The 25,715-nt window shown below is 30.4% G+C and overlaps 3 protein-coding genes across 7 annotated transcripts in view; 2 read left to right on the plus strand and 1 right to left on the minus strand.

The window, feature by feature from the left end:
- dnc (phosphodiesterase dunce) overlaps positions 1–25,715 on the plus strand; it is a 418,093-nt gene that overhangs the window by 137,364 nt on the left and 255,014 nt on the right. The window lies entirely within an intron of this gene.
- LOC135957156 (membrane-bound alkaline phosphatase-like) lies at positions 1,023–2,848 on the minus strand. Its single transcript, XM_065507842.1, has 3 exons — positions 2,757–2,848; positions 1,528–2,684; positions 1,023–1,458 (listed from the first exon to the last, which is right to left on the minus strand). Exons 1-3 carry the CDS (start codon positions 2,824–2,826, stop codon positions 1,135–1,137), a joined length of 1,551 nt encoding a protein of 516 aa, XP_065363914.1. The 5' UTR covers positions 2,827–2,848; the 3' UTR covers positions 1,023–1,134.
- On the plus strand, positions 6,498–8,339 carry LOC135956524 (membrane-bound alkaline phosphatase-like). Its single transcript, XM_065507057.1, has 2 exons — positions 6,498–7,751; positions 7,872–8,339. Exons 1-2 carry the CDS (start codon positions 6,498–6,500, stop codon positions 8,214–8,216), a joined length of 1,599 nt encoding a protein of 532 aa, XP_065363129.1. The 3' UTR covers positions 8,217–8,339.

Genomic DNA, 25,715 nt, shown 5'->3' on the forward strand with positions numbered 1-25,715 from the left:
ATTATTAAAAATTGCGCAGATTAAACATTTAACCTTTTTTGGATAAAAACGGCAATGTCCCTTAATTTCACATTCATATTCTTTCATTTGCAGCCAATAGTAAGTTGATATCTTTTAAAACGATTTTTTAACAATTATTTTAGTTAACCTTAAAAAAATATATTTTTCTCAATAAAATTTATGTTAAAAATGTACTAACTTTAGCGACCTCTAGTGACGACAAAAAGAGATATTTATAAAAAAAATCTTTATTACACGATTGAGTTATTTAGTTAGGTATTCAAAAATAGTAATTTCATTAACATCAATGTCATGTTCTTATTTTTGATTTTTGTCCATTGAACAAAGCACTGTGAGGCAGGTGTATGTGGGTTGGAGAAACTTGAAGAACTAACATTAGTAAATAGCTACCAGGCAAAGCCGGGGCGGTCAACTAGTTTTAAATATATTAAACAATCCAAATATTTCTTTCGCCGGTCATGACAAAATATCTATACACACGCTAGCATGTGCATTCGTCGCTGTCTCAATGACGACTAAACAAATGAGAATAAGAAGATGTGTGTGTTTAGCTTGCACAATTGTGCTCTATGATATAGAGCAAGGATACGCTCACTTAGCCTTCAGGGGTTGAGTAACTTCGGTTATATACATGTACACAATACGAGCATCAACAAGATTCTCAACTAAAAGTGTAAACAAAACAAATATTTAATTTTGTTTTATATACCGAGTAATTTGATGCCTCATTGTTTAAAAGCTACATATTTATGACAAAAGTACACTCTCAATATTTTGCAAGAACGAGTGGTCGAATTGACACCATACATCTCAACTTGTGTTCCATCAAGGTGGTCATACAATTAATTTTCTTAAAGCGTATGTCCTCCTCTATGATTCGTTCTTACATAGTTTTGAAATCAAATCAGTAGTTTAGAAGATTCGGGTTTATTACCACTTTTTTTTAATGGACCCCACTGTGTTACAGCTGCTGCAAATTTGTATAAAAAGTGAAGCATACATTAAGGCTCTATATATTAATTTATTAAATTATTATTTTTTATATTTAAATATCACATTAATTTGAACATTTCATTTAATATCTTACACTACAATCATATTTGTAAAGTTTCTTTAAGCAAATGGTCCAATTTGTGCTGCCCTTGCCATTAGCATGGGCAAATTGGTTTGTACATAATTCCCGCTAAAGTAATGGGCAAATGGTCCCAAGGCAAATATGCCCACATCATCTGAGCCATGAGTTTCGGATTCCAAAGGTACTGTGGCCATATACTTACGTTTGGGATCGGTGAAATCTTTATCGGATAAATCTTTGCGGCCCTTTTTAGCGGAGAAAGTTTTATCATAACCTGGGCCATTGGCATATGACAAAATGGTGTAGGGCAAACCATCGTCAGCCATCTCATCACTTAAACCCAAAATATCTGATTGACGGGACTAAATTAAACCAAATATCACAATAAAATTAGGAAATCATTTTAACATACTGAATTTTCCAAAACTTACCGCATAACCATTAATTGTCATGGTATGTGAATGATCCGAGGTAACCACTATTAGCGTTTCATCCTCCGAAGTCATTTTCAAAGCCACCTCCACAGCCTTATTAAATTCCTCAGTCTCCTCCAGACTGCGCCTAGCCCTGGTATCATGATGAGCCATATCGATTTTAGCTCCTTCCACAAACAAAAAATAACCCTCTTCACTGCGCTGCAATAATTCCAAAGCCTTTTCGGTCATTTCACTTAAGGAGGGCACGGTTTCCTTTAAATTCTCCCTTTCCAAATCCCCATGATAGGGACAGTGCGAGGAGGTAAATAAGCCCATTAAATAATCAGTATTAGCCAAATCCAATTCATTTAAATCATTTTTATTAGAAACATAAGCTGCTCTTTTATTTTGTTGCTGTTTAAGCAATTGCCATTCTTCTATTAAGTTTCTGCCATCACTTCTTTGGCCTGGCAAATCGGTTTCATCATTAACAGTTTCGTTAAGGAAATTTCTTCTGCCACCACCCATTATCACACGCAATTCCTGACCCACTGACCACTCCACCAGCTGGCGTGCTATATCCACATTTTTTATAGGATCACAACTGTCATTGAAAATCTTGGCATCATTTTCCCACTCACGATTGGCTGTGTGAGCATAAACACCCGCGGGCGAAGCATGAGTTACCCGGGCAGTGGTAACCAAGCCAGTCCATTTGCCAGCATCTTGTGCCCATTTGGCTATACTTTGTGTGTGCAGTGATTCATCCTGACCCAATTCGCAATCGAATCGCGTAACTTGGCCATTTACACCAATAGTACCATAGTTACCCTTGACCCCTGACAAATAGCCTGTAGCAGTGGAAGCCGAATCGGGTACCTGCTTATCTACACAGAAAGTTTTCGATAAACCCACATAGGGGAACTTTTCAAAGGCCAGTTGTTCCGAGGCATCTCTAATGTAAGAGCGAGCTGCTGTCACAGTGTGTATAGACATGCCATCACCCAAGAATAAAATAATATTTTTGGCTTTTTTATTATTCAAATTGTTTTGACGTTGAAGTTTTTCCCGCAGATATTGCTGGGCATTGTCGAACCAATAATCCGGCTCCAATTCATTGGGGTTTGTGTGGGATTTGTTTATTTTAATCGGTCTTAAATGGGGATGAGTGTCTGTACAGAAAATAAATAATCAGATACTTATACTCATGTAACTGCTAATTTTCCAAAAAAATTATCACTTACCAATTGTTTTGGTCCAACTCAACGTCAATGTACTAACAATTAGTAATAGCACAGCTGCTAAGTATTGCATTTTGCCAGCCGGGGATTTTTTTTTAGCAGCAGACAATGTTGCTGTGATTGCAGGTGCTTAATTATGAAGTATTTAACAAATACTGGCATGAGGTGAACGAATTTTTAGGGTTTTTATAAAGTTTGTCGTATTTTACTTAGAGATATAAAAATATAAGTAATTGATTTGTTGGGTATTTGGAGTTTTTTATTTACTTTAATCTTATCTCATCGATTCGATTGAAATCTGCAACAAAAGAAACAAACAAAAACAAATATGATTTTATAATTAGTTTGTTTTGTTTGAAACGTGTTTTAAAAATAGCGGGTATAGTGAGTTGGGTTTGAAACGAATATGGCGTGAACTACACAATAAGTTTTTGAAGTATTTCATTTAGTTCAGCTGAAAAATAGAAACATTTTTATAAATATCTCACAGTTAAGATATAAAGAAGATAAATATTTTGAAATAAATAAAAATAAAAAGTCTACAGCAATCAAAATTCCGGATTTTCATTAAATAAATTCAAAATTTTTTGGAAATTATAATATGTCCAGGACCAATAATTTTTGATTTTTTTAAATAATTGATTAATATATATTCATCGTGATTATTTTTGTGGTTGCCTTATAAGTTACATTAGTTATGTCATAATTTCTGTAGTTATAGTGTAGAGTACAACTATTAATTTGAGCAAATAATAATTTTTTAAAAAGCTTAAAATATCGTCCAATTGTTTGTTTTAGCGAATCTGTTAGAGTGACCAGGTGTTTTCGTAATAATTTGACAAAATTATTGAATTTTCATTTCAATCTTTATTTTCGAGGGTTTCTCAAACTTGAAAAATTCACACTTTAAAGCTAAATAGTATTTTCTTATTTGACATCAATGGTCTGTAAAATGTCGATTATATTTTTAGAAGTGTTGTACGACACCAGACCATCTCATGTTCCTTGCCCATAACGTCATATTATAGATAGTAAGTGACCCGTTTTGTTCTCCCAAAGCTGAATTTCCACTCCTGAAATATTTTGCTATTTTTTTATAAATAGAAATATCACTCGGGCATTATGTCACTTTCCTTGGAAAGGGGATAGATTGGAGAAGGAAAGCTGGATAATAGAGAAGAAACCTTTTTTGTTTGACAACTCTATAATTGTGCGTTATGTTTTGGATATATTAGTTTTATAGCCATTATTTATTTAATTTATATCGGTGGCGTTTCAATGCTATTCCACCGAAGGAGAGTCTTGTGATAAACATTAGTTATTATTGGGTATATTACTTAAAAATGCAATTTTTTTTTAAATTTTAGCTTGTATTTTGAAACATTTACACAATATAAATTTACTGAAAGTATTTGCAATTGTTAGCTATGACCTTTTCCCATCTTTTTGGCAACTTACGGATTCCGAGCTCTGTTCTGAAGTGAAGAGTATCTCAGAGAGAGAGAGAGGGTTCTGCATCGATCGAAACAAATAGTAGTTGGACGTAATACAGTCTGGACTATAAAGCGGGTGAGGCACAACTTCCCAACCACTTCATTCTAAATGCTTTTTAACAGTTTTGCAACATGTTGCCGATCGTTGTCATGATGGAATATTACGGCTTCACATACGACCTCTTACGCTTCCGGTTATCGTAATGGATCCATTTTTGGATGATCATTTCGAACATACTAAATCGTCTTTCAAGGCCTCTCGGCTTCAATTCGTATGGTCCCCAATTTCCCTGATTTTGGATGTAACCTGCTGCTCGCAAACTTTATGAATCTCACACGTTGTAGCACATTCACCATAAGCCTTGCTGAACAATCGGTATGCTTTTGCGAAACTTCCCGCATATGACAAAGCCTAATCATATGATATCAATCCATTTCAATTTCTAAAACATAATTTATATAAAAATCAGATTTCTAAACACCAACTACAAAGACGTGCTATTGTTCTGGTAATATTTTGCTGTAGCTTCTGGAATATTACAGGGATTCAACATGATTTCTTTGTCGTAATCGTCATTCGATCCATATTTTGCCGAAATTTTCAAGATTTGTTAAGATGTCTGGCTACTTCCTATTTATTCTTTACATGATAGGAGATCTTTGGTAAGAAGTCGGACGAGCTGGGAACAATACCCCATCAAAAGAACACAGTCAAGCATCTATCATCAACCATACCATGCTGTACACTGCTGGAAACATCAATCTGTTGAAGTTTGTCGACAGTACCGCTAACTGAGGGAGCTAACGTGGATCATCTTCGTAGAATTCGAACAAAAGGACAGCGATCTTGCCTTCAATGGAGGAGATCACTTAATGAAACTCATCGAGTGAGTTATAAATCAGCAAATTGAAGAACATAGACCATGTAGATCGACTTTAAGATGTCAGCACTAATTGTATGTGCGATGAACTCATAGAGTTAACTGATGAATACGGACTCCTTCGTAGGAAAAAGGCTAACCAAGAGAAGTAGCAATCCACCCCTTGCATTAAACCAACTACCATTAAATACAGCTATAATCGCAACCTTTCCATTGGACGATGTCTACAAACCGGCCATTTAAGAAGAAAATTTTAAAATTGTTCGTTATTTTTTGTTAACCATGTTGAAATGAGACATAATGCTTTGACATAATGATTGTTTATGTAATGTTCACAATCAATATGGTGGGCGAATATTTCAATCTTGGAATTATAATCAAACTGTAGTAATGGCTGATGGTTCGTACGTAAGGTTTAAATATCACATTTGAGATCGTTGCTCCTGCAGTCGAATGTTAGGACAGACTCTCGTATTGGATGTGGATTTCTTATATAGAAGAAAGCATCGCTATTGATGGACTAGTATTGCAGGATTCTAAACCTAGTGACTAAGAAGACCAGAACTCTGCGTACTAGATCTTATCAAACCCTATCTGTATAATTGCTAAAAGTATGAAGTATCTCCTCAACACTACCATGCCTAAAGAGGAATAAATTATATCCCACTATTCGAAGGTAGACCAAATATACGGAAGATGGAAAGTTTACTCGTAGCTCGTCAAGGAAACGACCAATTTAATTTATGGTTCGTTTTGTTTAATTAAATTATTATTATTAAAATAAATACTAAACTTCTTGTTTCTGGCCCATGGTCACCTTAATCTAAATATATTAAAAAATACCCCCTGATTTAAAAATAAATATTAACAAAGTCCAAACGCACGTGAATATCACACTCTGCTTTCAACTCACACAGCAAAGGCATACAATTAAATAGATTAATATTTTAGCAAATAAACAGTAGCAAAAATTAACTACTAAATTAGTTAAACACAAATCTGGGTATTTTGACCATATTAAATGACCGACTAAACGCAACCATAAATCACAACAAATTAGCAAATTTATGAGGGCAAAAAAAACAAACAACAAAGTAGTTTAAAATAAAAAATCAAACTTAATATTTTTACTGATTAAACTAACTTTCAAAGAAATATAAAAATTTTATTTAAACAAATTAACAACAACTATGACACGTGATGAGTCTGCTAAAAATTATCGCTTAAGGAAATTTATAAAAATTGAGAGATTATTTTTATGGAGAATACTGCTACCAGAGACTAAAAATAAAATTCAATTTCAAGCTTATAAAAGCCAGTTACTAAAAGTGTTTGCCTTTTAGTAAAGTATTAATAGTATTTAACACAAAATGTGTGGAGCTAAAGTGTCAATTGTGAAAAGGTTTTTAATTCTGACGATATTCTGTGCTGTCTTATTTGATGTGTGTTTTTGTTTGCAATGCCAAGATGATGATGAAGACTGCCGGGAACAATTCATGCATCCCGATATGTCAGATCACAAACTTAATCGACGCTCGGTAGACAATGAAGTATTATCAGAGTATTGGCTGGACAAGGGTGAACGTTTTGTGGCCTATAAAGATGCCACCGCTGAGAAGCCTGTGAGAAACAAGGCTAAAAATATTATATTCTTTTTGGGTGATGGCATGTCATTGACCACTTTAGCCGCCACTAGGGTATACCTGGGGGGTGAGGAGCAGAGTTTGTCATTTGAGACGTTTGCGGATACAGGTTTGGCTAAAACCTATGCTCTAGATCGGTTAGTGCCCGACTCCGCCTGCACTGCTACGGCTTTCTTGTGTGGTGTCAAAGCCAACTATGGTACCATAGGTGTTTCGGGCCATGTTATGCGTGGAGATTGTGAGGCTTCTAATAACACAAACTATCATGTTGAGTCCATAGCCAAATGGGCTTTGGATGCTAAACGTTCGGTTGGTTTTGTTACCACCTCCCGAGTTACAGATGCCACACCAGCTGGCCTTTATGCCCATACAGCTGAACGTGATTGGGAAAACGACAAGCAAGTAAATAAGGATTGTGGCGATAATTCAGCAGTAAGTGATATAGCTTTACAACTTATGCAAGGAGAGGTGGGCAAACGTTTTAAGGTCATTATGGGCGGTGGAAAATCGCAATTTATCGATGAGGATTTATATGACGAAGGCAAACGCACAGATGGCCGTAATTTAGTGCAAGATTTCCTCAACAGTAATACCAATAATGTGTTTGTGGAAACCAGAGAAGACATGTTGGCTGTCAACGATTTCTCCACAAAACGTTTGTTGGGCTTGTTTAATGATGGCCACATGAAATACCATTTAAAGGCTTTAGACTCTAAGAAAAATAAACAACCTACATTGACTGAAATGACTGAAAAGGCTATACAATTGTTGAGTTCTAATAATGACAATGGTTATTTCCTGTTTGTGGAAGCTGGTCGCATTGATACAGCTCATCATAATAATAAAGCCAAATTGGCTCTAGATGAGACGGCGCAATTGTCAGAGGCTGTGGAATTGGCTAGAAGTTTAACTAATATGGAAGATACTTTGATTGTGGTATCCTCGGATCATTCACATACAATGTCAGTTTCGGGTTATTCAGTAAGTTTTACTTATCTTTTGTTACGATTCTCAATTTACGCACTGCCCATGTCCTATTTATGTCAGTTTGACCTTAGCATTTATTAATATATTTTCTCTCTCCCAACCTAATGTTTTTAGCAACGTGGTAATGACATTTTCAAATTAGCCTCCATTGGAGAAGATGAATTACCCTACATGACCTTGAGTTATGCCAATGGTCCCGGCTTCAAACAATTCTACAATACTAAAAAACATTATCGTGAAGATCCCCGAGATATTTTACAGGCTCTCAAAGAGGAAGATTATGATTTACAATTCCCAGCCACCGCACCCATGGACTCGGAAACTCATGGTGGTGAAGATGTGCCTGTGTATGCCTCGGGTCCATGGTCTGATATTTTCAGTGGTGCTTATGAGCAAAGTACCTTGCCCTATTTAATGGCATTTGCGGGCTGTTTTGGTCCAGGAGAGAAGGCCTGCTAAAGGGGGGAAATATTTATAGTGGTTGTGCACTAGTAAGATTAATTGTCAATAATGTGATATTTTTATTAAATTTCCATAATATTTATAAAGAAAAATGTAAAATATATTCAATATAATACCAAATATTTACTACAAGTTTTTTAATTTAAAAATTAAAATTAGCAAAATCAATTTTATTTGTGTTTAAACTTTAATTAACTAAACTATATTATTACTCAAATAAAGTCTAAAGTCAGATTTAAAGACAACTTGTTTAAAATTATGATTAACATTTTCTGTTGATCATAGTTTTATTTCCAGGGGAAACCTTTGTGAAATCAAAAAACTAACTCCACAAAGTTATATTTACTTTAAAGTAGTGTCGTTGTATTTTTTTTTTAAATTTTAAAAACTTGTTTAAAATTTATATTTTTAATACTAAACCCCATTATGCTAATGGTTTTATGGGATATTTGTGGAAGTACAAACAAAAAACTACAAAAACATGTCAGTGGAAATGTTATTAATGTTAATTAAGCCATTATTACTATTAATATTTGCATTATTAATAGATACAAAGATACATTCATAGACATATAATAATTTCATTTAAATAAACAAAATTAATTTAAATCATGACAGAGCATTTAATTTATTTACTATAAAATTATTTAAAAAAAAAATAAACATAAATAAGTTTTAAGGTCTGTCAATTATTTAAATGTGTGATAAAGCTACCGACAAATTTATTTTAAAATTAAAAAGTAAGTGTGTTAAATTCGTCTGTGCTGAAACTTGTATACCCACCTGCAAAATGAGACAATAAAATATTTTTCTGATATAGGGGTTATATGGGTGTTAGGGTCAATTATGGACTGATCCTCTCAAAAGTGTGTAGATAGATTTACGTTCATAAACGTTCATAAAACTTGTTTATGTTAAATTTCATCACGATAGCAATTGTTATAAGATAATTATGAAAGTTAAAGTAATTTTTTGAGGGGGAGCTTGTATGGGGACTAGGGACAAATGTTTTCTGATTCTATCCATAGTACTTAGAACTAATTTGTACAAAATTTTATGAGGATTGCCGCTTAATCAACATATTTATGACTGCTCAAACAGTATTCTGGGGGTAATTTGTATTGGGGGCTAGGTGAAATCATGGACTGATATTGTCCATTTTCAATACCGAACAAACCTTATCGACAGAGACTATTTGTGAAAAATTTAAGCCAGCTAGCTCCTTTCGGTTGGGAATATATATACTTTTGTGGGTCTGCGATGAATATTACGATGTGTTACAAACGGAATGACAAAATCTATATGACCCATATTTCTTGATAGAGGGTATAAAAAAGCATAGACTTTATAAATAAATGTAGGTATTTGGGTTTATTATGGTGTTTTTAGTATAATTTAAATCTAGTTTTTGTTTGTTATTTATTATAAATAAACTTAGTTTCTGGCAAAATTAAGTTAATTGATAACTAGACGTTGGAAACTTTTAGTGAAGAATCATAATAGAATGATGAGTTACCAGACTAAGTTTTTAATATCAAATATTTATGAAAAAATAAAAGCGATCAGTAGTTTGCAAATTTTAAAAACTCTTTATTTTTTTTATTTAACACAATTCAAATAGTCACTCTCTTTTAATACACACACTTTTAATACAGTTGATATTATCTATAACAACGGCAAAGATACACAGACCGCTGTGCATCTTGCTTTTACTTATTATATAAACAGCGCCATCTTCTAGTAGTTTCAGCAGCTTTATTGTTAATGTTAGCACCTCTAACAGTTAATGTTGTCATATTTATAAACAATGTAATCAGCATTGTTGATAAGTAGAAGTTCCTACTGATGAAAATGTTTATAAACATGATGAATGTTGTAAGCAGCCGTTATAGACCGCTAAAATATAACCATATACGGACACCACTACGTGATAAAATACAAAAAAAGACCCGTCTTATCCAAAGTCATGCATTTTTTTACGGGCCCCAAAAGATTTGGGGCCTCGGTGTAATTTTTGCAAAAAAGTGATCAATTTCTCAGGCTCATACCTTGCAAACAGTTCGGAATTTTGATTTACTCTCTGAGGCAAGATCAAAATCGATTTTTTACCTTTTTTCCCTGTACCTTTTTTCCCCTGTTCAAGGAAACAATCAACTACAAAAATGTTCCTAAGATCTCAATAAACAACTTTCTAGAAATATAAACTTCATAGGAATGATTCTTAATACCGTTTAGGTAGGTCAATAAATTAAGTAAAACAAACTAAAGGAATTAAGAGTTTTGGGCACTAAACTATTAAATTATTTTAAACTAAAGCATACTTTTAGGCAGCTTTAAACAAATTTATTTCTAAGTTTATTTCGAATTTTTTAAAGTTTTTTGCGATTTTGATATGGTTATATTTCCAGTGTATTGCAATTTCGTAACAATATACATTTATGAACTATTTTCCCTTGATGCATCTCTTTTAATCTTTCGTTATATTTATGAATCCATCAAAATTAATTGAGGTTTTAACTACTATTGTCTCTATTTAATCTATATAATACGTTATATAGTAAGCTTCATAAAAAAGTGTGTGACTGACTGCACATGCACTTAAACTGTATTTATAGAGTATAAGTAATTTTTACAATTTATATTTGCGCCCGGAATCTTTATTTATATTCTTAATCGATATGGCGACTTCTGTCTGCTGAAATCAAGATTCCGAAATCCCCAAATAAATTTCGATATACTGATTAGTTATTCATCAATATATCGGTTGTGGTCCAGTTATATTGCAATTGAAAATCGCAAAATTCGGACCATGAATGGCTGTCTTATTTTTTTGTGTGGGAAAGAAACAAAAATTTTCGAGAAGGCATCGGAAATTTGATAAAACTTGGTACACATTTTCTCTATGGTAATACAAAATTTTAAGTTGAAAAATTTTATATTAAATTCGCTTTGGTTTGTCTTTTCTCGACAAACGCAATTGTAATTTACAATTGTTAAGAACTTCTTAACCGCTTATCGAATTTTACATTTTCTCATTGCAATGCTTATGTACCCTAGTTTCAATATACATATTATTAAATAGTTGTTTATTCCACACCATTTTGTACAACTTACTGTATTAAAATGTGTGCAAATTTCAAATTTTGCTTATTTTTTTCCCCGTAAACATTTTAATTAAGATAAATGACAGACAAAATTAATGGCGGTTTTCATTAGTGTTGTAAAATTTTGCAGCAATTAAATAATTTTTAAAGGGAAATGATTTAATTTAATGTTTCATGCTTTCCTTTTAATTGTAAATTAAGTAGAAAATTTATTTTAGTCACTTGCAGTGTAAGTATGAGAGGAATTTAAAAAAAACATTTGTTTAAAATTTATAATTATAAAATTATAAATCATGTGTTATAAAATCATTAAAAGTATAATTTTTTAAATGATTGACAGGCATGTAATGTTGATGAATTAAATTGTGTTCGTGTTACGAAAAATGTTATTCTACAATACAATAATTAACAAAAGATAAAATAATAAAATTTTGATTTTGGATATTCAGGTTTTTTATACAATTTTAATTAAATTCATTTGTAATTTAGTAGTGAAATCATGGACCGATATTGGCCATTTCAATACCAAACAAACCATATGTACAGAGAGTATTCGTGGAAAAGTTATGTAGCACCTTCTGTTTGAGCCCTATCGTGAAAGACATATGGACGGACATACAGTGGTGGCCACCAATTTAAGACAAATACTTGATTTTTTTTCATCAACTGAATTTTAAGTGCAATAGAGCCAAAATAAAAGGACCTCTAAAGGTATGAAATGTATTATTAATGCTTCTAGTTTCTGAAAAATGTTTGGAAAAATCGGTAAAACATATATGGACAAAGATATGTGGAAATACGTTGACCCACCTCAGCGAACATCCGCTGTTAATAACATGATATGACCGAAACTAATGGAATTAAAAATACGAAATTTGGTCCGAATATTTTATAATAATAATATTATAATGATATAAATGTGAGAAAATATGTTTATTAAAAAAAAAATTTTTTTGGTCAATTTGTCGAAAAATGTTATGTGTTCATGGTGAATATGTATGAATTGACACAGTCGAATAAAACACATTTGTGTGTTAAAACATTCCTCATGCATACATATTTCTGGAAATATTTGAAAAAATAATTGACAATCATGTGGAATTTAGCAAAAAAATTTTGTCTTAAATTCCTGGCCACCACTGTAGCTAGATCGATTTAGAATCTTATGGGGACCCAGAATACATACATATGTATACTTTTGTTAGTCCTAAATATTTCGATATGGTTATAAAAATTACATGTTTAACATTGCATTTTATTACTCTACCTTAAAGTATGCAATATTTTTAAAAAAATCTATATATACTAAAACTTTGTCTAGATTTTGGTAATTTAAGCTATAAAATATAGCTATTTGAAAAAAATTCCTCAATTCCAAGCATTTGTATAATTAATATAAAAGAAAACTTCCCAACGAAAAACTCATAAAAATCCAAAAGTTTTTTTTTCGTATTAACCATTTGGAAAACATAATCCGACGACATGATAAATGTCAACACATGTTAAACGTAAAAAAGCAGGCTGAAAGGAAAATAACACACTCAGAGAGAAACAAAGCAAATAATAACAGCTGAAATGCTAAAAAGCGTGTTATGAAATGTTTAACATAAACCACACAAGGATTTCTGGGACACAGATGTCTAACAAATTAGTGAATAAGGTTGGTTGTTGAATAAAAACGAGAGAGAAAAAAATCAGCAATGAATTATTTATAAACTGAGTAAACAAACTTTGTCAACAATTTAAATCTAACCAGCAGCAACTTAAAGTAGGCAAAGATTTTTTGGGTTAACTTTAAATAGTTAGAAAAGTTAACCACAGACATAATTATATTTTCAACTTATTTATACGAATGTTATATGATTGTTTTATTCAAAATAGAGTTAAATAAAGGAAAATTCTTTAAGTCCTAACTCGAGAAAAAAAATAATAATAATTATTTGTTTCCAAACAATTAAATTGCAGATTTCTGGGAAACTCACAAAAGTTTTTAATGTTTTTGTGTGTTATTTATGTTGTTAAAGAAACCTAACAAATTATTATAACTTTCTTTAATGTTTCGTTGTTGCTTTAAATATAAATTCTTATAAATTTATGTAACTCAGCCAAAAAGTATGCTGCAAATGTTGTAGCTGCCTTTAAAACAGTAGTTACTCTAGGGAGTATATTTTTGTGTGTGACAATTTTGTTATTTTTTTTGTATTTAAACAAATACAACCCAGCAGTTTTGCTGGGAAAACCATTTAGGGGTACTGTTGGTTACTTAGGAGCACTAAAGTGGCAATTGACTTTATTCTAAAATAACTAAGATGTATTAATAACGATACGAAAAATGTATGGATTGGTGACGGTCCAGTAAGGTTTTACCCGGTCTTTATCAAAACTAAAGGGCTGTATCATAATAAAGAAGCAAAACAACTGTTTCAAGGTCTTATTAAGGTTTCAATAAGGGAAGTTTCACTTAACAAAAAATAAAACATTATTTATGAAACTTTAAATTGATTTTTTTAATATTAAAAAACATCTTCTAGAATTTCATCTGTTTTACTTAGGCATACCTCCCCATGTTAACCTTTACTTTAGAGTAAATTTGTTATTAAAGTATTATGAAATAAAATAACAAAAGTCCATTATGTTTTCAGCAGGAAGGAATCATACTTAAATATGAAATTCAAACAAAGAAAAACAAAACCGAATGATGATGTCTTTTGGTCAAAATATATAACAAAACATATTGTTCAAAGGTCTGCTGTTTAATAAACAAAAAAAAAAACCAAACAAAATAACAAAACTTGTTAAAGAAAAAAATTAGAAACAAACAAAAAAAAGTGAAGTGAAAACATTTTATGCACTTCCTTTGACCTCTTGTCAAATTGTTTAACAGTCCTTTTCTTAACATGCTTTTCAACAACAGAACAAAACAAAAAAAAACTTTATAACATTTGCCCAAATTTATTATAAATAGGAAGTTGTATTACTTTAAGAGAAACAATTTTAATATTCTTGTTTTTCATTATATTTCCTTCCCTTATTATTTTAATATATTTTGTAAAAACACTTTCTCTAGCATTTCTAATAATAACACCATTGTGTTCATTTATGAAATTTTACAATTGAGCAACTTTTTTTGCTATTTTCTGCCTTGTTTAGGAATTTTGATTTTCTTTTAAACAACTTTTTAATTATGTTTGTGGCTTTTTTTCTCTCCACTTGCTTGTGGATTATTTGTTATTGATTTAGCCAGAATTTATGCTTTTGGCCATGGAAAATGTTTGCTATGGCAGAGTGATTAATATGGATTTGATTTTCTAGGATACATTTAATTTTTATGGGAAATTTTCATATTGGAAAAATGGTTATTACTTTAAAACATCATAGGCTAATGAAATATTAAAGCCTACTTTTAGGGGTTACAAAATAAAGTTATGAAATATAAGAAATTTTGAAGTATAGAGAAAAAGTAATAAATTTAAGTTGAAAAAATAAAGTATTTTAGGCTCAATAAGAATATTAAAATTGATTAGTTAGAGTATATGTATAAACTACAGGTTTGTAAAAAAAATTCAAACAATTTTAAAGTTTGCTTTTAGGCGGAAAATGAAAATAAGCAAAGTAAAGGAAAGGAAAACGAATACTGATAACGTGCAGATAATATGACTCTTGAAAGCTTAGAGAGAAAATATTAGCAAACTGTAAACTATTTTGTTAAATAACTACTAAAAATAGTTTTTAAAATACCACACAAGACCCTTAATATTTAAATAATTTGTGCCTCACTTATTTTCATCTTAACAACATTTCAATTATAACTAATTGTATATTCTCTTTATCCGGTTATACTGTCTTCATTGTATTGTTCATTATTCATCATTATTAAAAACAATTTACTTAACAGGGAATTTATTCAACTGTTAAAAACTTTTTGAAGTACTATCGTACTGAACTGTACATACTACTTACTTCATTCATTGAAAAGCCATGTGAAAAATCTTTTTATACAACATGTGCTGACATTTGAAATTAAATCTTACAGTTTTTTTTTTCTCTCGCAATTTTTTTTTTGTACAATCCTGGTAAACCTTTTATGTTTTATCAGCTGTTGGGCGATGGGATGATGAAGTTTGTTGGTGTATTGATGGTATATTTTTGTATTTCTTTCTTTGTTAAATAATTACCCCAACATAAATGTAATGAATTTTATTGTAAAAGTGAAATTATATAAACGGATGAGAAGGGCAAAGCAAAACATTTTAAACCCTAATTATAAAGGAATTTCTGTTGTGTGTGCTTATCGTTAGTAAATAAGTTTTAAATGAAAATACAGTTAATTAATTAAAATTGGAAAAAAATTTTTAAAGGTATTTTTGAAGAGCGTAGAAGAAAATTAAATTGGAAGTATCTTATCCCCATTTTCTCAATATCTGGTTATCGTTTTTCGTAACGATAAACCTCCAATTAACATTTTTTTGTATAAGAACTGTCAGTTTATCGTCACGATAAAAAATTGCCAAAATGGGGGTTAGTCTTTTGTATTAAATTTGTGTTAAATATAACAGTTATATAATTTAAAGCCTACTTAAAGGCGTTTTCTAGAGGCATTTGATTGCCCAAGAATTTCTCATGACGCTGTTTCTGTACACTTTGATGAGACAACATTTACACACTTTTTTGAGCTCATGTTAATATATTTTTAGAGAATCAAACAGCAAGAAACTATGAAAAATTCTTGAAAAGATTTGCTCGAAAAAATTAGAGTTACACAGATGCTGATGCGGGTCAAAAATACATTTTATGTCATTTTCTAAGATATAAGCACAAATAGTGGTGTGTTGCTTATATCTTAGTTATTTGTAATCCGATTTTAAAAACGAATTTAATTTAAAATATGGCGGATATATTGATGTATCGATCATGTAAATAAGTTATTTTATGAATTCGGAAAGTTGATTTCAACTTACAGACGGAAAGAAGGACATGGTTATATCGACTATGTTATCTGTAACGATCCTGAATATACAATCTTATATATATGCTTAGCACTAGGTACTCGTATTATAAATTTAATTTCTATAGCCTGTTTTCTGGCCTATTGTCGACCTTGAAAGTTTACATTTTTATATATAAAACAATTATAACCTAATAAATGACCATAGCTGAGGCTTGTTTCTAAAATTAAATTATATTACTATAAAATTGTGTAAATTGTTTGTTACCTACAAAAATTTAAACTTTCCTACCAACTAATCGATAAAACTGTTGGTTTCAGCGAGAGATGTTGGAAAAGTATTAGGAAAATAATATTATAATAATAATAGCTATATTCAAAGAAAAAATTAATCAAACATTTTAGAAAACTCTCAATAAGTAAATACTTGAAAATATAAAACTGTTGCCCCTTATAGTTAGGCTATGGATTTTTTTGTTATATAAATCTTAAAGTATGCTACATACTTTAACCCTCCGTTACTCGCAACTGATCTAGTTGATACAGGCAAAATTTTTTTATTGTAAATTGCTTTAAACACCTAAAATTTTAAGCTATTTTTTGAAAAAATATATTTTTACTGCAATTTTATTTTTATTACTCTTTTAAATACTTTGAATTTAATATTGTTTTTATGTTTTCCAAATGAAAAGTGAAGAGATTATTTTCAGACGCGCCTTTTTTTATTGATATCAATTTGATACATTGCGACTAGTCTCGATTAAAAATGATTGCGACTAACGGAGGGTTAAATATAGAGTTCTGTTTCCTCTTGCAAAATTTTATAAACCAAAACAATTTTAGATTTTATGGGGGCAAAATTGGAAATATTTGTTTATATAACCCCAGGAGTTCGTAGAACGATGTAATGCTGGTATACGATGGGAAAACAGTTAAATCTTAGCTTAGATGTAAAAAAAGAAAAAACATAATCGGAAGTCTTGAGAATGGTTAAGAGATTATTACACTTCATTTGGTTTAGAAAATCGAAAACTATGAATTAATTATTTTCTTTTGCGACCTTTTTAACTAAATATATTTTGGTGCCTTCAGCTTTCGAGAGTTCAATATTAACAATAATGATGCCATGATTTGAATTCTACAGATCCAGATCAGTCAGAAGTACTCACTCAGAACATTAAATAAAATGTCTCATAGGCCTCGTAGAGTATTATATAAAATATATGCCAATCAAATTACTTTTTAAAACATGGTATAAGCCATGTTGTGGGAGGGTATATGCCAATATTTTGCCCGGCCTTTTGCAGTAAAAATTCAATACAACGATGTATGTTGTACATTACCATGAAGTTGTAATGAAAAATTTAACAATATTATTTAAGGCCAACAACAATAACACTAACACAAAGTAGGTTACACATGTGATTATGTATAAAATAACAGTGACAAACATATGTTGTACTATGCAACGCACAGTTATATACATGTAAAAATAAACAAAATCTCTTAACGGGAAAAAGTGCTAGGTCTTCAGTTTGAAGGCCTTCTAAAAGACCTGTCTACGTGTTATAAAATAACTATTTTCATTCGAATTCTGCCTTCTCGGAGAAGATGTTGATATACATTCAAAATACGATCTAATTGTTAGCTATGAGCTTTTCCCATCTTTCTGGCAAAATATGAATTTCGAGACAACTGTTCATCTTTTGAGGTCAAGAATGAATCAAGCCAATATCGGATACTCTGTTCCAAAGTGAAGCGTATCCCAGAGAGAGCGTTCTGCATCTATCGCACATACGATCTCTTACGCTTCGGGGTATCGTAATGGATTCATTTTTCATCGCAAGTAATGATTCGTAAATAGTCTTTCTTGAAACCGAAATGGTACAATTTCCCTGCTTTTAGTAATTCACGAAGGAACACATTCATCATAAGCTTTGTTGAGCAATCGGTGTTCCTCAGCATCATTCTTTTTTTTAAATTAAAGAAGTAACGCAAAACTTCCCGCATATAACGCTTATGACATATAAGTTGTTAAAAACAATAAACGCGTAAATCCTGCATTTTTATGTCATACACCTAATATTTATAAACTACACGCAGAGAAAAAATATAATTGGGCATGTTTACTGTAACCATTTAAATAGTGTTACAAGATTTTTAACAATATTATAGTCACAGTAACCATTTACATGATTGTGGTAACCATAATATGGTTAATTTACTATTCACATGATTGTATCAGCCATATATATGGTTACATTAAACAAATATATGTTTGAGGCAACCATATTTATGATGAATAATTTTATCATAATATGTTGTTCTCAGATTATGATAAGCCTTAAGCCGAGAGCACCATAGTATGATAAGTCCTTCATCATGTGAATGGTTGTCACAAACATATATTTGATTACTGTAACCATATATGTGGTTGATACAATCATGTGAATAATAAATTAACCATATTATGGTTACCACAATTATGTAAATGGTTACTGTGACTATAATATTGTTAAAAAACTTGTAACAATATTTAAATGGCGTGTACACACATAGTTTTATGCATTATTAATCGAGAAAAAATTTAATAGAAGTTCCTATGCTGACATTCTTTGAGGCATTACGCGGCAGGTCTCCTTACAGATCATCAACGGAAAACCTTCTAATATGCTCTCCTATTTACGCCTTCTAACAGAAGCAAGTATACAAGGCCTTGTCTTCCAATGATAAGTCGTTTGAAATTGAAACGATTTTGCAATTCTGATGGGTTTCCTTGTGTCTACAAAATAAGGCCTTTAGGAAGGCCTCTTTACTGCATCCTTTTACCTCCAGACTCTTTGGCTTATATATAATAGACCCTCTCATATATACATACGTACGTATGTATATACAGAAAAAAATGTGCTCAAAAAGGAGGTGCTATGAAAGAAAATTACACCACAGTAAAGGTAACCGGAAACGGTTTTGGTATGTTCGCCTGTGTTACAGTATTTTGGTTTGATTTTGCTTTCCTTTACATTTTTTGTAGACAGTTTTTACTCTGCATCAGCTTTAAATACAAAAAAGAAGAGAAATACAAATAAATAAATAAAAAAAGACAAGAGTTTCTATTGTTATATAATTTATTTGACTTTGCTCTAACAATATTAAGGGAATTTTTTTTAAGATTTGAGATTTCTTTTGTTATTTCTATAAGATTTTCTTAAAACATGTCACATTTTTGTACTTTAATCTTTAAAAGGGAAAAAGCCTACCAACATAAAAACTGAAAAACACAAATACTACATAAGACACTTTTGGTATTTATCATACTAATGCGTGATTTATTTTACAGCTTATTGTAATATATTTGGTGTAAGTGTAGTGTAAAGGAATATTATTTGTTTGTTAATGTCTGAGCATTAAAGCAGATTTACAGTACATTTTTTGTAAGACTCTTTTTTTAAATTAAGTCAAGCCATACAAGTATTTACAAGATTGAAAATGGCATATGAATTAGTTAAAAAACAACACATTTTTAACCAATTGTTTTTTGGAAGTATGAAAATGTTTAAATAAAGTATCACCCCAATTTGTTGCAAATTTTCATTAAAACTGAAACTTTATAATAAAAGTTAAAGCACATATTTTATTGATTACTGCAGTTAGTTGACTCACCAAATTTGTATGTTTAGTTCCCTAAGTAAATATAATTACTTTATTAGAAAAGTTTTGCCAACAAAAAATTATGTTTTTGACTTTAGAATTACTTATTTAAAGCTAAACACTAAATGACTACACTTAAATATCCTAGAAAACTTTCAAAAACAAAATACCTACATAAAACTATGGCCCCTTAAAGTTAGGCTATGATTTGTTGATGTTATGTAAACCTTAAAGTATGCCATGAAGTTTGTATATTTTTTTATATATAGATTTCTGTATACTTTTGCAACATTTTATACACAAACATAAACTGAATATTAAAATAAAATTTTACTATTATTTTTTTTATTTTTTTTTTAATTTTACACTTGATTTGCATTGCAAAAATTGTGGAAATGAAAATGAAAGAAAGAAAGTAAGAAAATTATTTTTTATATAAAATTGATAACTATTTTGCATAAGCACAAGTTTTTTTGTTAAGAGTATTTCAGCAAATAAAGATACTGGGGAAAAGTTTTGTTTTTTTTTTCAAAAAGAAAAAAAGATGCTGTAAATATTTGCTTTAACATTATGACAGATACATTTTAATTTATTCTTTAATTTTTTATAAATTTCTTATATAATGAAAAAATGTTCAAAACTAGTCAAACTTAAGAACTTTATAAAAATAATAATAAATGACCGCTTTGTCCTCAAACCCCTTAGAGACTCAATTCCCTTATTTAGTTTACAGTATATTGTTACTTAGTGTAATAAACTATACAAGTTTTAAACTTAATTTAGTATCAACACTAAATTATACTTAAACAGACAGCCAACATGAAAATAACATTAAAACAGCTTAAACCTATCAATGAAATGTAAGTAAAATTAAAACCAAATGAGTTAATAAATTTATTAAAAAATCTTTGATTTTAAAAACTAAAATCCCTTTAAGCTGTCATAAATCTTTTAAGGCCCTAAACAATTCAACGAGTTCCGCATTATTCAAGTTTTTGATTTTCATTAATATTTAATATAAAATCGAGCATTAATTTCACAAAAGCCTTGATTTTCCTTTTTCACTTTTATCTTCCAGCCTTAAAATATGCTTTAGTTTTCCTCTTCATCTCACTTCATGTTTCGAGGCTACATTTTCATTGAAATCGAAGTATAAAAACGAGAAAAGCAAAAACATACTACATATAATTTTTAGTTCAGGTTCAAGTTGAATGTTCACCATCAATAACAGCCCAAAAAAAACTGTGTATTGTTTTTCAGCCAAAATTTGCTGCCCCTGGCTGTATGCTTTAGAAAAACTACAAAAAAAAAATATTGAAAGATATTGAAGCTTAAACCACATTTTTGATGTTAACAATATGTTTGTGTTTTAAACATATATGTTTTGTATGTGTATTACCATGCCCCCAAAATCCCCAATAAAATGAAAGTGAAGTTTGTTTTAAAATACCATATTTTGAAATAGTATCTTTAAATAAGCTATACTTGTTATGTTATTAGATTTTTATTGGCTTTATATGTTTAGTATAATATTGTATATTGTAAATATTTGTAGCCCCATGGCCGACTTCAAAAACTAAAGTAAAACAAGAAAAGGCTTTATAATTGCCTGTGAATCTCATAAATGCCTTGCCACACATATATTTTATTGAAGCTGTTTCAGCTATTTATTCTATTCCTATTTTTTTTGTTGCGGAATTACTTTCTTAAACCTGTTTAATAATTATCGTAGATTTTAACGCTATCCATATGAAATTTTGTAGATATTTCCTGAGGGGAATTTATTATAAATTCTCAAAACCTAGTGCAAATATAAGTTCTACAAAAAATTACGAACCTTAATTGATGTAAAGAGAGGAATGTAAATGGATTTAATGGCCGCGCTTCATATTAAAGATCCTCTGTTCAAAAAGAAGCGTATACCAGAGAGGGCGTTCTGCTTTTTTTTTTTGTATAACCAATATATGCAGTGCATTGTGTTGATGTTAGGAAATAAAGTTGAGAGAAGGAGGAAAGAGGGGGTAGTGTTTGTTGACGTTTGACTTGAATTGATAAATATTATATTCCGCCGGAAATACGTTGGCAGGTAGTAGATTCCACATGCGTATGGTTCGAACAAAAAAACAGTTTTCCCTATAATGTGACGTGCGATCGGTACTCAAATTAATAGTAAATGGGTGCGATCTGTGTGATAGTCGTGTGTTCCGAATGAAAGTGCGCGTATTGGGTATAAGATTACTTATGTCTACTGAACAACACCCGTGATTATATCTCTAAAATATGGATAAGCTGCCCACATTACGACGATGTTCTAAAGTATCGATAAACCGGGTAACATTTTCATCACCTATAAGATCAACCGCCCTTCTTTGAATCCGGTCCAGCAGCTCTAGACTTGACCTTGCAGCTCCGGCCCATATGTGGGAATTATATTCCATTTTTGGACGAATGAAGCTTGTGTATATACGAAGAAGATCGGAAGGGGAGAAATATGTCCGACACAGTCTCAAGAAACCCAAGCACCTAAAAGTTTCCTTCGCAACATCGAATATATGACGATTCCAACGGACGTCACACTATATTATCGTACCTAGAATCAAAAGGTTTTCTGAAACACCAACAGTTGTGTTACCCATACGAAGAATTGATTCTGGTGAAATCTCGAGACGTTTATGTGACAATAAGTGCGTTGAAATTAACTCGGTTCAATTCACCCCATCTGGAGATTGTTGTAAGGTCACGATTAATCGAGTCGTCCATATTCATTCTTGACAATTTAATCTCAGAAATAGTAGGTCTATGAGTGTAATATGAGTGACAGATATTACTCTAATCCGCGAAAGAATAAATGGGAATTGAAGTGATTGTTAGTAAATCGTTCATGAAAATTAAAAAAAGGGAAGGAGAAAGAACAGAACCCTGGGGGATTCCAGAGTTCAATATGAAGTTCTCGGAGCAAATACCATCCATTATTACCCTAATAGTACGACCACGAAGGAAACTAGAAATAAAACGAGAAAAAAATGTTCGCTTCAAACGAATCGGTTGTGTTCGGCACAGGTTCTCTGTGATGGTCTGGCTAGATTCCAGCAACCCTTGGTGTCGATTCCGCTGGTTGACCGGACTTGTTTCCATTTTTCATCTCAAGTGATTCGCGGAAAAGGGTTATCGTAATGGATTTCGGTGAAAATTCTTTTTTTTATATCGTTCAAGCATAATTTCGGACATGCAAAATCGGTCAAAGTAACAAAAATGTGACGAATCCAAATATGTTCAGTGAAAATTTTATTCCCAATTGAGCAAACTGAACACCAATTATTGGCCGAATACGAAGAGGATTAATCGGTTGGACTTTATAAATTCATACATACATACTAAATTGAAATCTATACAACATTCGTCAAAACCAAATATACCACTCCAATTTGCTTTTAACAGAAAGTTCAATGTATTAAACAACTTTCTTTCAAAAACAGCACAATATTACATGTCAGGTTATTATTTCTTTTATTTTTTGGTAACAAATGTCTTAACACACCTGCCAATTTCAATTCAAAAATGAAATTATAAACCAATCCAATTCAATTTATTCTTTTTTTTGCAATTTCAACTCAATTTCAGTTTAGTAATTTCTTATAAGAGGACTTTGTTATTCATAGAATTTAAAAATTGAATTTCTAAATCAAACAGTCAGGCATGCAGTCATAAGTAATCGTATAACGTAAGTTCTGCCAGTGAACCAAAAAAAAAAAACGCACAAAAGTATGCAATTTATTTAAACGATTTTATTGATTTTTATTCATGAGTTTACGAGTAAGATTTCTGTAATTCTCTATAGCTTTTCTTGTTACATTTTATGTGAAAAAAGTTACAAATATGTACTTTTAATGTCATATAATGAGTTTTCCATTGATATCTCAGTTTAATTTTAAATTTAAAATAAGTTTGAGTGCATTTTTTTGTTAATACATATGATACTTTACTCTAATATGTATCTTTACTCTAAGTTCAAAAAACTTGCTGCATTGCAATGTTTTTAGACTTCTATTTAACTTAATTTATGCTTAATTCACATAAATCTTATTTAGGAATTAAAAAATTTAATTGAAATAGAATTCATTCATCGTTGAATTAATTCATAATTGATAACAGAATTAATTCATTTGAATGATTAAATGTTTGTTAAATCAAATCTATTTTGGATTAAAATTCAATTAAAATATTTGCCATTCCTTCAGTTTTGTTTTTATTATGCTTTAAATCATTTAGGTATCAAATGAATTGAAAAAAGTGTCTAAAGCTTTTTTGTAATGGATTTTAATTGAAGAGTAATTAAATCATTTAATACATTTTAAAACTAATTCGTAACGAATTTAAATTAGTTTTTAAAAAAATTAAGTCAGTATGTTTAAGGAATTAATACAACGAATTAATTCGGTTTAATTTATTTTAATAAAATCGTTAAAAGAAAAACTAAATTATTTTACTCCAACAAAACGAACTTATTTTGTTTGCATTTACTTATTTGTAAACTGCATGTATACATGTATTCAAAATCTGTTTTAATGTTCAATATTACAACTTTAAATCAGACTATAATTAACTAAAAAGTAACAATATCGCTTAGCTGCCAGGGGCACAAGACATAAACATGTATTTATGGTTTAAAATATCTTAACTTTAAACATAAAAACATATTAAATATTAAAACATACATATAGCAACAAACATTTGAAATAAACACTAGCATACCTTAAGGGCAACAAGCCAAAATATCATATTGCTTACATTTATACACAAAATTTAAACATTTATAAAATAATAAAATATTTACAAATATTTGTGTTCATATAAATAAAAAGAGGCAACAAATTTTTAAAGCTTAAAATTCTATATCACACTAAAAACTGTGACTTTAATTAAGAGAAAGAGAAAAACTATAGCATATACAAAAGGGTTAAAGTAAATCATATGTTAAAACACAGGGTTGTAGACATAGAATTATAAAAGGTAAGCTAATTAAATAGAGCATACCTTAAGGGAACTAACAAAATATAATAATACATCTGAAAATTTGAAATATTAAAAAAAAATATGATACATTTTTAAGGAACTTGAAAAAAATCACCCAGCATTAATGTTATAATACTATTAAATATGAGGAAAATATAGTATGAACATGTGTCAAAATAAATTGCTGCTATTTTTTAACCAGCCGGCTACAATTAGTATTAAAATATTATAAAAGCTAAGGTACGTAACACCGTGTGAATCACAGATGGAAACGTTGATACGATCGTACTTGTTTGATACTATTTCATGTTGTTCAAGTACCGTCTTAATCCTATGACTAATTTGATACTCTTAGCTCCATTTTCTCCAGCTCAGGTTATTGCTTTTCGTAACGATATACTTCCAATTAATATAATTTTTGTATGATAACTGTTAGTATATAGTCACAATAAAAAAATAACCAGAGATTGAGAAAATAGATTTTTGAAAATTTAGAGTATTAAAGAAATTTTAAATTAAAATAAAATAAATTTCAGTTTTAGTATTCTGGGGATTAAAAAGGTTCTAAATATTTTAATATTATTTAGATATTAAGCAAATATTTCATTTTCCATACCTGTAAACAATTTAGCATTAAATAAACACAGCCTACCTTAAGGAGTTAAACAGTAGCAACCTTAACCTTCAACGCATATACTCTCGTTCGTTCTATTTCTACAGGAAAAAAGAGACATTTTTCAAAAAGTGTTTTGAAAAATTATACTAATTTAAAATATCTCCCTTTCC

Source organism: Calliphora vicina, chromosome 4 (genome assembly GCF_958450345.1).
Source record: "Calliphora vicina chromosome 4, idCalVici1.1, whole genome shotgun sequence".
In the NCBI taxonomy this organism is placed as follows: Eukaryota; Metazoa; Arthropoda; class Insecta; order Diptera; family Calliphoridae; genus Calliphora; species Calliphora vicina.

What these genes read in the sequence shown, in the direction of transcription:
- LOC135957156 (XM_065507842.1), bottom strand. Translation starts at nt 2,826, where the DNA reads ATGCAATACTTAGCAGCTGTGCTATTACTAATTGTTAGTACATTGACG. An exon ending in GAGTTGGACCAAAACAATTG is followed by an intron (nt 2,685 to 2,756) that starts GTAAGTGATAAT and finishes TTTTCTGTACAG; the next exon opens with ACACTCATCCCCATTTAAGA. An exon ending in TGACAATTAATGGTTATGCG is followed by an intron (nt 1,459 to 1,527) that starts GTAAGTTTTGGA and finishes GGTTTAATTTAG; the next exon opens with TCCCGTCAATCAGATATTTT.
- LOC135956524 (XM_065507057.1), top strand. Translation starts at nt 6,498, where the DNA reads ATGTGTGGAGCTAAAGTGTCAATTGTGAAAAGGTTTTTAATTCTGACG. An exon ending in TGTCAGTTTCGGGTTATTCA is followed by an intron (nt 7,752 to 7,871) that starts GTAAGTTTTACT and finishes TAATGTTTTTAG; the next exon opens with CAACGTGGTAATGACATTTT.